This window comes from Impatiens glandulifera, chromosome 5 (genome assembly GCF_907164915.1).
Source record: "Impatiens glandulifera chromosome 5, dImpGla2.1, whole genome shotgun sequence".
Taxonomy (NCBI): domain Eukaryota; kingdom Viridiplantae; phylum Streptophyta; class Magnoliopsida; order Ericales; family Balsaminaceae; genus Impatiens; species Impatiens glandulifera.
Window position 1 is genome coordinate 3,807,316 of NC_061866.1, and position 13,766 is coordinate 3,821,081.

At 32.4% G+C, this 13,766-nt stretch overlaps 2 protein-coding genes across 4 annotated transcripts in view; one reads left to right on the forward strand and one right to left on the reverse strand.

Annotated features, from left to right (window-relative positions):
• Positions 1–1,385, forward strand: LOC124939864 (probable xyloglucan endotransglucosylase/hydrolase protein 32). The gene is made up of 4 exons (XM_047480319.1): positions 1–298; positions 379–479; positions 561–778; positions 843–1,385. The coding sequence occupies exons 1-4, from the start codon at positions 4–6 to the stop codon at positions 1,204–1,206; spliced, it is 978 nt and encodes a 325-aa protein (XP_047336275.1). The 5' UTR covers positions 1–3; the 3' UTR covers positions 1,207–1,385.
• A 218-nt stretch (positions 1,386–1,603) lies between these two features.
• LOC124938785 (E3 ubiquitin-protein ligase RFWD3-like) overlaps positions 1,604–13,766 on the reverse strand; it is a 45,889-nt gene continuing 33,726 nt past the window's right edge. For 2 of the 3 annotated variants that reach the window (XM_047479294.1, XM_047479293.1), the window contains exons 5-13: positions 6,027–6,107; positions 5,519–5,635; positions 5,136–5,246; positions 4,928–5,064; positions 4,751–4,790; positions 4,362–4,424; positions 4,080–4,273; positions 2,608–3,103; positions 1,604–1,906 (exon numbers count right to left, since the gene is read on the reverse strand). In XM_047479294.1, the coding sequence (XP_047335250.1) occupies positions 2,611–3,103; positions 4,080–4,273; positions 4,362–4,424; positions 4,751–4,790; positions 4,928–5,064; positions 5,136–5,246; positions 5,519–5,635; positions 6,027–6,107 (1,236 nt within the window). In that variant the 3' untranslated portion in view covers positions 1,604–1,906; positions 2,608–2,610. Of the gene's footprint in view, positions 1,907–2,607; positions 3,104–4,079; positions 4,274–4,361; positions 4,425–4,750; positions 4,791–4,927; positions 5,065–5,135; positions 5,247–5,518; positions 5,636–6,026; positions 6,108–6,416; positions 6,462–6,557; positions 6,645–6,715; positions 6,786–6,945; positions 7,420–13,766 lie in introns of those variants that run through there. The other variant, XM_047479295.1, reaches the window with a different exon arrangement.

The window sequence follows — 13,766 nt, forward strand, 5'->3', positions numbered from 1 at the left end:
TTAATGGACCCACTAATGGGTCTCATTGCATCATCTTTGCATTTATTTATAGATTTCCATATCCATGTTCTTCTTTCTACTATGAAAATGGGATTTTTATTCCAAGTTTTTACTCTCATCCTTTTGATGCCTTTAGCAATTGCAGCCTCCTATTGGCCACCATCCCCTGGCTACTTTCCCAGTCATAAATTCAAGACTATGAACTTCCATCAGGCCTTTACCAATCTCTGGGGTCCTGCCCACCAGAAACTTGACAGTAATAATAATGCCATTACTATCTGGCTTGATTCTTCCTCAGGTCACCATCTTTCAAAATTTATCTCAAACTCTGTTTTTAAGCTCTATGTTTCTCAATACCTCCATGGTTCTTATGATTAGGAAGTGGGTTCAAGTCGGTTCGACCATTTCGATCTGGGTATTTTGGAACCTCGATCAAGCTTCAAACCGGTTACACTGCCGGAGTGATTACAGCATTTTATGTGAGATTGATTCATTGTTTCGGTTTTAAATGAGCAATTTTTTTATATGTTCTTTCTTTAACAGACACATTAATAATGCAGCTTTCGAACAATGAAGCTCATCCAGGGTTGCATGATGAGGTTGACATAGAGTTCTTGGGAACCACTTTTGGAAAGCCATACACTCTTCAAACAAACGTGTATATAAGAGGAAGTGGTGATGGAAAGATCATTGGAAGAGAAATGAAATTTCATTTATGGTTTGATCCAACTCTGAATTTTCATCATTATGCAATTCTATGGAATCCCAGAGAAATCATGTAAGTTTTAAATCAATCTGCAACCCATTTGACCATTATGATTAATTTGTATGATGATGATCAGATTCTTGGTGGATGACGTGGCAATAAGAAGGTATCCAAGAAAGAGTGCAGAAACATTTCCTTTAAGGCCAATGTGGGTGTATGGATCCATATGGGATGCTTCTTCATGGGCCACTGAAAATGGAAAATATAAAGCTGATTATAAGTATCAGCCATTTGTTGCTATGTATACTAACTTTAAGTCCGGTGGCTGCTCCGCTTATGCTTCGAGGAAGTGCCGCCCTGTCTCAGCCTCTCCTTACCGGTGGGGTTTGACTAGAAAGCAGAATTCTGTTATGCAGTGGGTTCAAAGTCGTTACAAGGTTTACGATTATTGTAGAGACGATAAGAGGGACCATTCTCTCACACCAGAGTGTTGGGGCTAACCTAAAATCTATATATAGCTTATAATAACCTTTTGTTTTACTATGGGGATGGACTAATTATGCATATGATGTATCAGCAAGCAATTATACATATTTACTGTTCTTAACTTCTTGTTGGAAACTGGGTATCTAAGATTCCATATAATAAGAAGAAATCAAAGGAGGAAATTGCTCATAAATCTCTTATTATTCAGTACATCTCCATTTAAGCTATCATGGGTGATTTATATATATAATATATATATAAACATGAATGGAGTTGACAGAGGTACCTACCTCTAAAGGACTACTTATGGTGGTGGGGAAATGATGGCAGCCAAAGCAAGCATTGGTCAGGCATGCGCAAGTAAGTGATCCAAATGGCATCACATAATCCATTACTTCACCCTTTTCCATTGATGAGAAATACATACATAGATTACAAACAATTTACTACTGTTTCAGGGAAGATACTCACTCACCTAAACAATAAATTATCTGTCAAGAAAAATAAACTAGATGTATCTATATAATCATGTAAGCCAGAAAAATTTAAATACAAAAAAAGATTAAAATAATGGAATCCCTCTTATTCTATGCTAAAAGCAAAAATGTATAGTCTACTAACTTGAAAGTACAAACCTGCTATGCAGAATAGCAGGAAATCCATAGTTGAATATTGTTAGCTCATATACAAAATGGCTTTAAGTTGATGAGTGTGCTGTCAAATAAACACAAAAAGGTGATGAACATTAGGAAACTGTCAAAAGAGTCAACAAATGAGCAATTCATCTGTACCAAACTAAGATGGTTGGTATGCCCAATATTTATATCAAAGAAATAATACAACCAATTAGGTGTGGCTTGATTGTTGAATTGTTCAATGAATTTAGGTTAAAACATTGGCCTCATTATTTTTGTATTTGGATCTAGATACAAAAATATTTGGAAACTAAATTTAGTCAGAGAGGTTAAAAAGTTATCCATGTATAGAATCAGATTTAAAAAGTTTGCCCAAATGGGGCCAATTGTTTGTATTATTAGAAGTTCACTTCACGATAACTTTTTTTTTTATTTAAAATGATTTGGGTATGAAGACTCAAACCCATGAGACCTTTGTTTACATGATAACTTTATTAATACAAATTTTAACTTTTCAAAAATGTAAACAAGAAAACAATACAATGGATTACTTCATGATAACTTTTAATTTTTATTTATTTGGAGTTATTTTTACCATAGGAGATATGACTATTCTGTGGACTATAGTCTCAATAAAATTTTCAATTTTTCATAACATAAAAATTAATCTTACTATGCAGACTAAGATTAAGATAACTGAGATGAAAAGAAAAATAGAAATAACAATTACACCCTTAAGATTCAAATATTGAAATGAACCCGACAATGAGAAGAGCGTACCTATCACAACTGTCTCGTGGAGTAAAGTTGCAATTTATCATCACTCAGACAACCAAGCAAACCACAATTCTGGTATCGTGCATATTTCAGATCATGAACCGGTTGGTATTCAGAAGAAGCAAGGCACTGAACAACCTCAAAGAATGGCAACTCTTGTAAAGCTAATCCGTGAGAGGCTTCATCTTCAGAAACAAATAGCATGTGGTTATTCTGTCCCTGTACAATTGCAGACCTGGGAAGTCTAACACTATTTACATTTGCCAATCTAGATCCTAGTTTCTGATAAGATCTGGTTCCAACTTTCCTGAAAAGAACATGAGAGCCTTGTACTTGGCTCATAACAGTTGATGAAGGTGTAAGCAAAGGCTGTGAAATAGCTATCTCACTGGACGCCTCGATCTTGGGTCGGAAAGAAGCAACCACATCATTACTGCTGGGAAAGCCAGCAACAGATATGCAAACTCCCTGATTCTGGGACTCCGGAACCAAAAATGGACTTCCATAAAAAAGAGTGTATCAGTAAATAGGTAAGGGATAATGTTCACAAGACAAATAAGGGTCAGATTCTAAATTTGACATGATCATAATCATTATATTCCCTACAATTTTAAAAGGAAATAGGGCAATGCCTGAAAACTATACAAGATGTAACTCATTTGACACTATGATTAGAAAATCGCAAGTGTAAGACAATCTGGGAAAATGCAGGCCCTTTGTCTTAGACTGGGTAAAACTTACATTTGTAGACCCCATTTGGGAAACCTTTTTTTTGGAAGGTGTTCCTTCTGGATGTGAATCCATATAAGATCACGTTTAGAAACAGAACTTACACAGATTATAAAATTTATCGGAGGTTCCTCGTCCGGATCCAGAAACAAAACGGGATTGTTCGATCTTGGGTTATTTGGATAACCAGCATGTTATTGCAAAATAAGATTGTAAATTGGATTATTTGGTGTAAAAAGACATTATGGGCATTAATATATAATAAAAAAAGATTTTCTTACAGAAATAGAGTGCATTTTGGTTGATGATTTGATTGATGAGGGGATTGATAATGTGGGATATTGGGGTTATTTGAAATTAATTGAGTTTTCCAACAGATTTTTTTGTTGTAGTTTTGACTCATTAGAAACTGAACAAGGACATATCAAGTATATGCAATAGTTTTGACCCTTAAAGAAACTCATTTGGTACTATGATTAGAAAATCGTAAGTGTTGAACAATCTGGGAAAATGCAGGCCCGTCTTTTTCGAGACTGGAAAACACTTACAGTTTCAAATTGAACAATAGGACAACAGAGATATAGAGTTTTCCCCCTAAAAAGTAATTTGTAGTTTTGACCCATAGAAAACTGAAAAAGGACGTGTCAAGTATATGCATTTGGGATTCAAGCTATTTAAATGGTAATACCGCATAACAAATGTCATACTGGTTTTGCAGATTACTAAAGCAAGTGGAATAAACCTACCATTTTTCACTGCTATCAAAGTTCCATTCACATATGCCCGTTGAAGAGGCTGAAAGGAGACTTCTAACACCTGAAGCAACAGATCGATCTGGTAAAAGAGACCGCAAGGTGTGTATAGGGTTACAAGTTAGACCATTCAATGATTCCACAAAACTTGATGTTTGCCGCACATCAAACATCAACATCGCGCCATTCTACACATATCATTAGAGTAATAGAAAACTAAGATCCCATGAACAACAGCTAGACTTTAAAGTAAATATAATAAGAATGTGGTTAAACCTGCAATCCTGCATATATGTATTGTGAGGCACAAACATCCCAAGAACATGACCAAGCAGCAGCCTAGGAATTCCAATGCAATATAAAGCAGCTAACTTCAGATGAAAGAAGTAAATAAAGTAAAAAGACAATCTTGTTTGTATAATCCCATCTGGAAACACTTGTTGATTTTGTTCTGGATCTGGATCCATTTCCAGACACAGAAATGTTTTGAAACTATAAATATATTTTGCTTTTGTATCTAGAAAGTGGAAACGGATCCAAATACATTAACAAAAACAATAAGTGTATCGTTATTAATTTTATATATGAAACAGTATACTTGTCTAGAAAATTGCAGAGATTGACAGAATCTAGTAACTGAAAGTTAAACAGGGGAGATTGTTTACCGGTAAATCATAATTAAGAACTATATTGTTGCTGTCCGTGCTGCACCAGATGAAAAGGATAAATCAATAAATAAGATGCTTAGAAGCAAAGTCCGTGAATTAAGAAAGTGAGAAGAAAACATGTAAGGAGAAAAAAAAGTAAAGATAAGTACAAGAAGAATGTAATGTAAAATTCACCTGATAACCGAAAGTTTTTTCCCCAAGGATGCAAGCAATACTAGCTTTCCATCAGGTGAAAGATGAAGGTCCTTAATGGCTTTTGTGTTAGCAAGGAGCTCAATATCTTCTTTTGCATTTGGATCAACCATGCTTACCTGCAAACCCAGGTTTTAGATGATTAAACAAATCTTTTGAATAGCATTTCTGTCAGGGGAAAGAAACTTACTTTGGTAAGAACATGTCTTCCGGCCATTCCAGACAGCCTCCGGGCAATTACTATAATTTCATTGGAAGCATCTAAATCAAGATACCTTCCACCAGTTATCTGCATCTCTTGCTGCAAGAGAAGTGGGAGAAGTAAGGTTTCGAAGCTGATTGGGTATTTTTTTGTCTCTCATATAACTGTCTTGTCCTAAAAGGAGGTAGTTACCCATATCAGATTGGCTAATTGGTCAAGCAACAGGAAAATTATGAGCTTAAATGTATTTTAGCATATATTTTCCATCTTTGTTTAGAAAGAATCAAAGAGAATTAAATCCTAGCTCAGAATTTTTAACTTGGCCTGGTTCCTTGATATGAGATAGAAGTAAGCAAGAGAAACTGTCAAACCTGAAGAAAATAACAGGATGGAGGCATGTGAACACTTGATTCTTGATCGAGGTAATGCGCTGCAGTAGATTGCACGATTTTTGTGTCTCTTGACATGAGTTCCAAACTTCTCGTTCGCTGAAGTGCATCAAATTGAAAGGTATAGTCTATAATGAAAGATTTTTTAAAAAAAACTTGTATTGTTAAAAGTAGTCAACTAAAACTCTTTTTGGTTGCTACTTGTTTAACCATGAAAATATGTTGTGAAGCCCTATTTGGAAACACCCACATTTTTTTTTATTTTGGATCTGTATCTAGATGAAAAACAACCCAAAACAATTTTATTGTGAATCTCAGCTACATCATCATTATACATGTTTGGATCCAGAATTATTGTATCAGGGTGTTTCAATTTAGGCTAGTTATGCACACAACTTATAATTTATGTGAATCTCAGCTACATAGTGCTTAATCTTGGATCAAGGTAATGTGCCATAGATACAAAATATCCAGTACAAGGAAATCATACCCCTTTAAGATAGAGCAATTGCGATTTAAGGTCAGCCTCTCTTTTCTTCCACTCAATCTCTTTCCCTTTCCAGTCACGATCCTGCCAAATTAACGCAACATTGATAATTAACACATAGATGACATGATGCTAATACTCTTAGAATGACATTCTTGTCTTTTTCTTTTTTCACATACAAGCTGTCATAATTTATTTGCTTCAAACATCTTAATCAATATGTATAAATCATAGAACCCCATGAATGTGCTTAACTTCAATTTTTAGTAAAACTCAGCTACAAAAGGATTATCTCAGTTTCTTAAAGAATATGAGAATCCCACAAAGGAAAATGAAAACTTTGACATGAATGAGAAGATGATATTATGAATACTGTCAAGTAACATCTCTTACCTTCTTCTCAAGGTTAGTGCATTTAGCTTCAAGAGACTGAGCTTTCTGTAAAAAGAATTTGGATTTTATCTTAAATACATTGTAATATCATAAATGAAAATCAATGTACTATTGGAAGAACATCAAGATGAAAGACATTACTTTTACTAATTCCTGATCAACAACAAATGCTTGTCCATAAATTTTCCTCACATCTTTCAACATGCATTTTTTGTTGCATTGAGGACACTGCATAAGGAAATATAAGCAAGGAGACAATATAACAAAACCATCAAGAACTAACAGTACAAAAACCGCACCTTCCGTTTATGTTTCTTTATCCATCTCATGATGCAGGACAAACCATATAAATGCCCACAAGGAAGACAACTGCATTTAGCAATGTTCATAACATAGGTGAATTGGGTTTCTAGAAAATAATAAAATTTATTTCAACCCAGCATTTCATTCATTCTTGATTTTTGTTCCCAATCAAGTTAAGAGACAAAAGAATTGAGAATTATAAGTAAATATGTTTACTTGGCCTCACCAGATTTGATGGTCGCCAACACTGTGAAATGTATCCATACAAATAGGGCAAGCGTCCAATTCACTTCTACACTGTCCCCCGCCCGCAATCCCATCCTGTGATGTGGACGCCTCTCCTCCACTCCCACCCCTCTCACATGCCTGTTTTTCTACAGCATCCTGACAAGGAGGCGGCGGCTCCACTGGATGCAAACTTCCGCTGCTACCACCTCCGCGATCCTCTTCTTGCACTTCTTCTTCTTCGTCTTCATCATCATCATCCTCGGTTTCTGATTGATCTTCGTCGTTGTCTTCGGTTTCTTCGTCTATGAGAATGTTGAAATGGGTTTCGTTTATTTCTGCTTGGTCGATATAGTGAATGTTGATTGAGTGAGGGAAACCAGTCGCCATTGATATTTGCCAGTAACGCAATCCAAGGGGGAGAGAGTGTTGTATAGGTGAAAGGAAAACCTTTGGAGGGAACCCAAAGCGGCAGACCAACGTTTCTAAAGGAACGCTTAAAATCAATTGAACAATTTATTTTGATTCAGGTTTTGGATCTCTATTTTAACATTTTCAAATTTTTTATTTTTTAAATTGTTTTTTTATTTGAAAAAATATCCTTGCATATTAAAAGTATGAATTCTATTTATATATATATAATAAAGATTAATCTAAGATTTTCAATATTTAATTTACTGCACTTTTTTTTCCAAAATAATCTATTCTCTCTTCAAAAATAGCAACTTACTCCCCTAAAATAATTATTTATTTCTCTTTTTTAATTAATTTTTTTTATTATTTTTTCTTTTATCATTAGGGATGACAATTAAATGGTTCGGGGGCGAAGAATACATTTATCATCCCCGCATTGTTAATAATATTTTGGGGATTTTTTTAATACCATCTCTGTTCGATTCGGTTTTAGAGAATCCCTGCAGGCACCGTTAATAAAATAGTTTTAAAAAAATAAAAAAATTATAAATAAAATTATATAAACGAATATTTTTAATATTATGTAGTGTTATATATTGAAATTTTATATTATTATAAAGAAATAAACTTACCACTTTTATAAAATATAATGAATAAACAAATATATTAATGATTTAATATATTTAATTATGTTTATAGTGTTCGGGGAAGAATCGGGATGAGATTGGGACGGGAAACACAAATATTATTCCCGCTCCATCCCCGTTTGGTTTCAGAGAAAAACCGTCCCAAACAGGACAATTTAGTTTATTTCTACGGGACAGTTTCAAATTGTCATCCTTACTTATCATATATATATCTCCTAAAATAATTATTAATTTATCTTTTTATTGTTTTATATTTTATACTATTAAATTTTTTATTTATAACATACACCCATGTAAAAATATATCAAATGATGATCAGTATATGTAACCAATCTAAATAGGGATATTAATGTTCGGTTCAATTCAATTCAATTCAATTCGGGGAATCGCATTATCATCCCGTCCAGAATCTATTAGACTCGCTCTATCTCGACGGAGATTTTGAATATAAACCATCCCCATCCTGATATAGTTTCCCGTGGTTCACCGAAATAAAAAAAAAATAATTTAAATTTAAAATATAAATAATAAAATAATTCATATAATTATAATTATAAAATTATCAATAATTTATAATTATAATGATTGTATTAATTAAATAAGTGAAGATAAAAAAAAATAGTGAAAAAAAGTAATGATTGTATTAAATAAGTATATATTAATTATTAAAAAATATATATATTTTTGATTCAAATTATAAAATATAATTATTTATATTTTAAACATTTTTGTTTTGTTTTAGAGCATTCTAGAATGTGCATGTTTCAAATATGTGAAATTTTGTATATCAATTATTTTTGTATAAATTTTAAACCAACAAAAGTATGGAGCTTATTGAACATGTTTTTAATTTTTTTTAATAATAGTGAAAGATTAAGCTCATTCCTTTATTGAGCAATACGAACCGGTAAATATGATTATATGTTCAATTGGTATATCATCATGGTTCAATACCAACAGCAAATAAAACCAAGTTGTAATAATACTTTAATTAAAATAAATAATGTAATAACTATTACAAAAATTTTAATAATTTTAAACCTTATTCATAAAATTCATTAATCTCCAAAATCTAAAAAATATTCAAAATTTATCAAATTACATAATTATTACAAAAAGTAATGATAAACTTATCTAGAAGTCTCCGATCTTTAAAAGCTTGACTTGAGTTTGATCAAATTCGAGTCGAGCTCGAGCCGACTCGTTAATTATTCAAGTTAAGATTGAGCTCATATAATACACGCTCGAGTTTTAATAATAAATAATATATATTTTTGTTTATTTTAATATTAAAATATAAAATAAATATATATTTTTTATAAATATTTAAAAATTTAATTTTAGTTCAAATTTTTTGAGTCAAACCGGTTAGTTAAAGCTAATAAATATTTAATCGAGTCAAGCTCGATATTATTGGTGTTCAATACCAACCTTAAATACTCTAAAAAAAAAATCAGTTGTAATAGTACTTTTATTAAAATAAATAATAAATAATTGAATGTAATAACTATTACAAAATTTTCAATAATTTTAAACCTTGTTCATACAATTCATTAATCTCCAAAATCTAAAAAGTATTCAAAATTTATCAAATCTACATAATTATTACTGAAGTAATGACAATTTTCTAAAGTCTCCAATCTTCTAAAATGCAGGCTAACAACATACAAATTAAAACAATTAATCAAACAACTAACAAAATAAATATACATTGCCTAATACCAACTAATTTCTAACACAAAAATAATAACCAATATAACTACAACTATTTAAAATATATATATATATATATATATATATATATATATATATATATATACTACTTCAATTGCAATTCAAAACTCAAGTCATAATTTAAATTTAAACCTAAACATGCAATCATTTATCAAGATCAATCAAAACTTATCAATCTTAACATTTATTACATTCAAATCAATATATAACTTTTATCAACTTCATCATAACTTCATCAAATAAATGCATATAAAAAACATTCCCTCAATTTTCACATTTCATAACATTTTTCATAACATTCGCTTGATTCATTTCAAATGACCAACATTCATTTTTATTTGATCAGAAAATAAATAAATGCACTTAAACATATATATAGATCAACAAATTAAACACTCACATAACCTTTTTACAAAATCCAACACAAAATTACATGGCGAGTTGCCACAAGGGTCGTGCAGTCATAAATCTATCAAATTATCAAAGACGAGCAATAGTTTTTAGAAAATACTTGTTTATCATAGCTAGTTAACAAACGTCAACTAATTAATCTTCGTCTTCTTTCTAATTTGAATTACCTTCATCTTCTTCCATAACTGAATTTAAGGTACCTATAAAACGATAAAAAAGAACCAAATTAGTTTCTATATTTCTATTATTGCACAAATATTCTTAAGGGTTGTACAAATATAATTAAATAGAATGAAATCTCATTGAAGAATAAAGGTGATCCTTTATTTGCTCTAGAGTTAAATAGAGAATTTGAATACTGGATAGTTGATATGACTGGTAAGTTGTAGCTTTTAAAAAATTACACTTCATGTCGTGATTTGACTGATCTTTGTATTGCTAAAGGATCGACAATTGAACTCCTCGGATGTGGGACAGTTCAAATTACACTCAAATTATTTTTAAAGACTAACTTTATGTTCCTGATTACATGTGTTATGCTAAATTTCTCTAAATCTTTGTGATTGTCGGGATATGGGAACTCTCTACATAATACGGTCGTCACTTCCACTTAGTTTTCTTTTTGCAGATTTAATTCCGTTTCCAATAGAAATGTCAAAATCATGATATGGTATTATCAATTAAGTCATACTATCTTTACGTACCTTTTGAAACTCTTTCCCATGTTATTTATCAATGCAAAATTTGATTCGTTTTAATGTGAAGTCAATTTGCTAAGCATCCGGATACATCTCTTCCACACTTACCTTATATGACTTCTAAATCGTTTGCATGGTTTCATAGCGATGTATGGGGTCCTAGAGTCAAATCTCTCAATGATCATTGTTTGTTTGTCGTATTTGTTGATGATCACACACATTTAAAAGTTATTTCTTAGTAAAGAAAAATATGATGTTTATGATATTTTTCAACAATTCACACAATGATACAAACTCAATTCCAATCATCAATTCAAGCTATAAAAATTGATAATGCCAAAAGAGTTTTTGGCTACACATCTCAATCAATTTCTATCTTCGAAAGGCATTTTCTACTCCAAACTAAACAGACTGGTTGAACGCAAAATTCGTCATCTTCTAGAGGTAATATGTTCCCTTATGTTTTTCCTCTGCAAACTGTTTCTCTCTCACGACGTAATGTTCCAAAACATTTTTGGGGAGATTGGTTTCCACCGCCACATACCTCATCAATCGCATGCCTTCACGAGTTCTTAAGTTTCAAAGTCCCACAAATGTCTACTCCAATCATATCCCTATTCTAAAGTCGTCTCTCACAATCTTCCTCCTAAGTATTCTTTTGTTCCTCCATCCTCAAAATTGAAGCAAGATCAATCATAAAGAGTTGAAATGTATCTTTCTTGGATATTCATCATTCCATAAATATATCGTTGTTATACTCTCATCACAAGAAAGATGTACACCACAATAGATATCACATTTTTTTAAACCTTCCATACAATCCATATTCCGATATTCAGGAGGAGACTCTGCGTGAATGTCAATCAGGAACTCTGCGTATACACAAGGATAAAGAAGAAAGACCAAGCACGCTCGCTACAAGGTCAATCAATTGAATCAAGCTCAAGAAGTTCACTCAAGTAATACACTTGATCACAATGCTTCCTTACATGTTCATAATATTGGTGTGCCTATAGCATTGAACTAGATCGTGTTTCAAGCCCTATGAAGTGTTATCACCACACTATCGCACAGGTAATGCAACTCATGACAGTATTTAGGTACCACAGATTGTTGAAGAAGCTATGAAGCATCCTCAATAGAAGGAAATAGTTAATGACGAGATTAGTGTTCTTCATAAAAATGGGACTATGATACGAAGTCTAATGGATGCAAATGAATCTTTAAAGTCAAACACAAGGCAGGTGGATCTCTTTAAAGGTCCATTGCCCGTCTTGTTGAAATAGGTATTGATTATCGGAAAAACATTTACTCCCGTAACTAGCTTGAACACTATCAGAATTTTGTTCTCTAGCAGCTAATAAAGAATGGCCACTACATCAGTTAAATGTGAAGAATGCTTTTCTAAACAGAGATTGAAAAAATAAGTAGATATGGATATTCCTCCCGATTTGAGGTCAAATGTTCAAGAAAGAATCATTGTACAGTCTAGAGAAATCCCCACGTGCATGGTTGATAAGTTGAGAAATTTGTCACTAGATTTGGGTATCGTCAAAGTCATGTCAATCACACAATGTTCATAAAGACTTCAAGAGAAAAGAAGATTGTTATTCTAATTGTGTATTTTGATGATAATATTCTTACAAGTGACGATGAACATTAAGTCTCTAATCTAAAGAAAGTGTCGGCCAAAGAACTTGAAACAAAAGACCTAGGGCCAAAGAACTTGAAACAAAAGACCTAGGGCATCCTAAGTTATTCCTTGGTATGGGGTTGGCTGGTTCAGAAAAGGGTATATGTCCCAAATAAAATACTCTTTGGATCTGTTGAAAAAAAACATGAACGTTGGTGTAAGCCAATTGATAATCCGATTGACCCATATTAAAAGATTGGATCTAAGAAAGATAGTGCCATAGTTGAACTAGGAAGGTATCAAAGGCTAGTTTGTCGCCTCATATATGTGTCTCATACACGGCCCAATATTGGCTTTTAGGAGAGTGTAGTGAGTCAATTTATGAATTGTCCTACTAAAGAGTACATGGATGTTGTATATAGAATATTGAGATACATTAAGAGTACTTCGGAGAAAGGATTACTGTTTCTAAAGAATGAGGAATATTATGTTCATGTGTATTCTGATGCAGATTGGGTTGGAGATGCCACAGATAGAAGGTCTACATCAGCTTAGTGTACCTATATGTGGGGGTAATTAGTAACATGGAGAAAGTAAGAAACAACCAATTGCCTCAAGGAATAGTGCTGAAGAAGAATTAAGAGCACTCACTCTCAAACTTTACAAAGGAATGTGGGTTCACAGAATATTGAAGGAACGAGAACCATGAAGATTATGACAAAACTAAACATATTGAAATCGATTGATATTTCATCTATGAGAAATTCAACAGTTGCATATTGGAGATTTATCATGGAGAAAGTAACTTAGTGTACCTATATGTGGGGTAACTTAGTAACATGGAGAAAGTAAGAAACAACCAATTGCCTCAAGGAATAGTGCTGAAGAAGAATTAGGAGCACTCACTCTCAAACTATACAAAGGAATGTGGGTTCACAGAATATTGAAGGAACAAGAACCATGTAGATCATGACAAAACTAAACATATTGAAATCGATTGATATTTCATCTATGAGAAAGTCAACAGTAGAATATTGAAGGAACAAGAACCATGTAGATCATGAAAAACTAAACACATTGAAATTGATTGATATTTCATCTATGAGAAAGTCAACAGTAGCATATTGGAGATTTATCATATTTCATCAAGACTACAAGTAGAAGACGTCATCACTAAATCTCTATCAAAGATTACATTTGAAGACTTATGTTGTGTAACAAGTTAGGAATGTACCATCACTAACTTGAGGGGAATGTAAAATTATGTTGTTTTATGTTTAGTTGT

Bases quoted from the DNA above. Each gene is read 5' to 3' on its own strand.
- LOC124939864 (XM_047480319.1), top strand. From the start codon at position 4: ATGGACCCACTAATGGGTCTCATTGCATCATCTTTGCATTTATTTATA. The intron at 299-378 runs GTCACCATCTTT...TCTTATGATTAG, and splicing joins CTGGCTTGATTCTTCCTCAG to GAAGTGGGTTCAAGTCGGTT. The intron at 480-560 runs GTGAGATTGATT...TTAATAATGCAG, and splicing joins GAGTGATTACAGCATTTTAT to CTTTCGAACAATGAAGCTCA.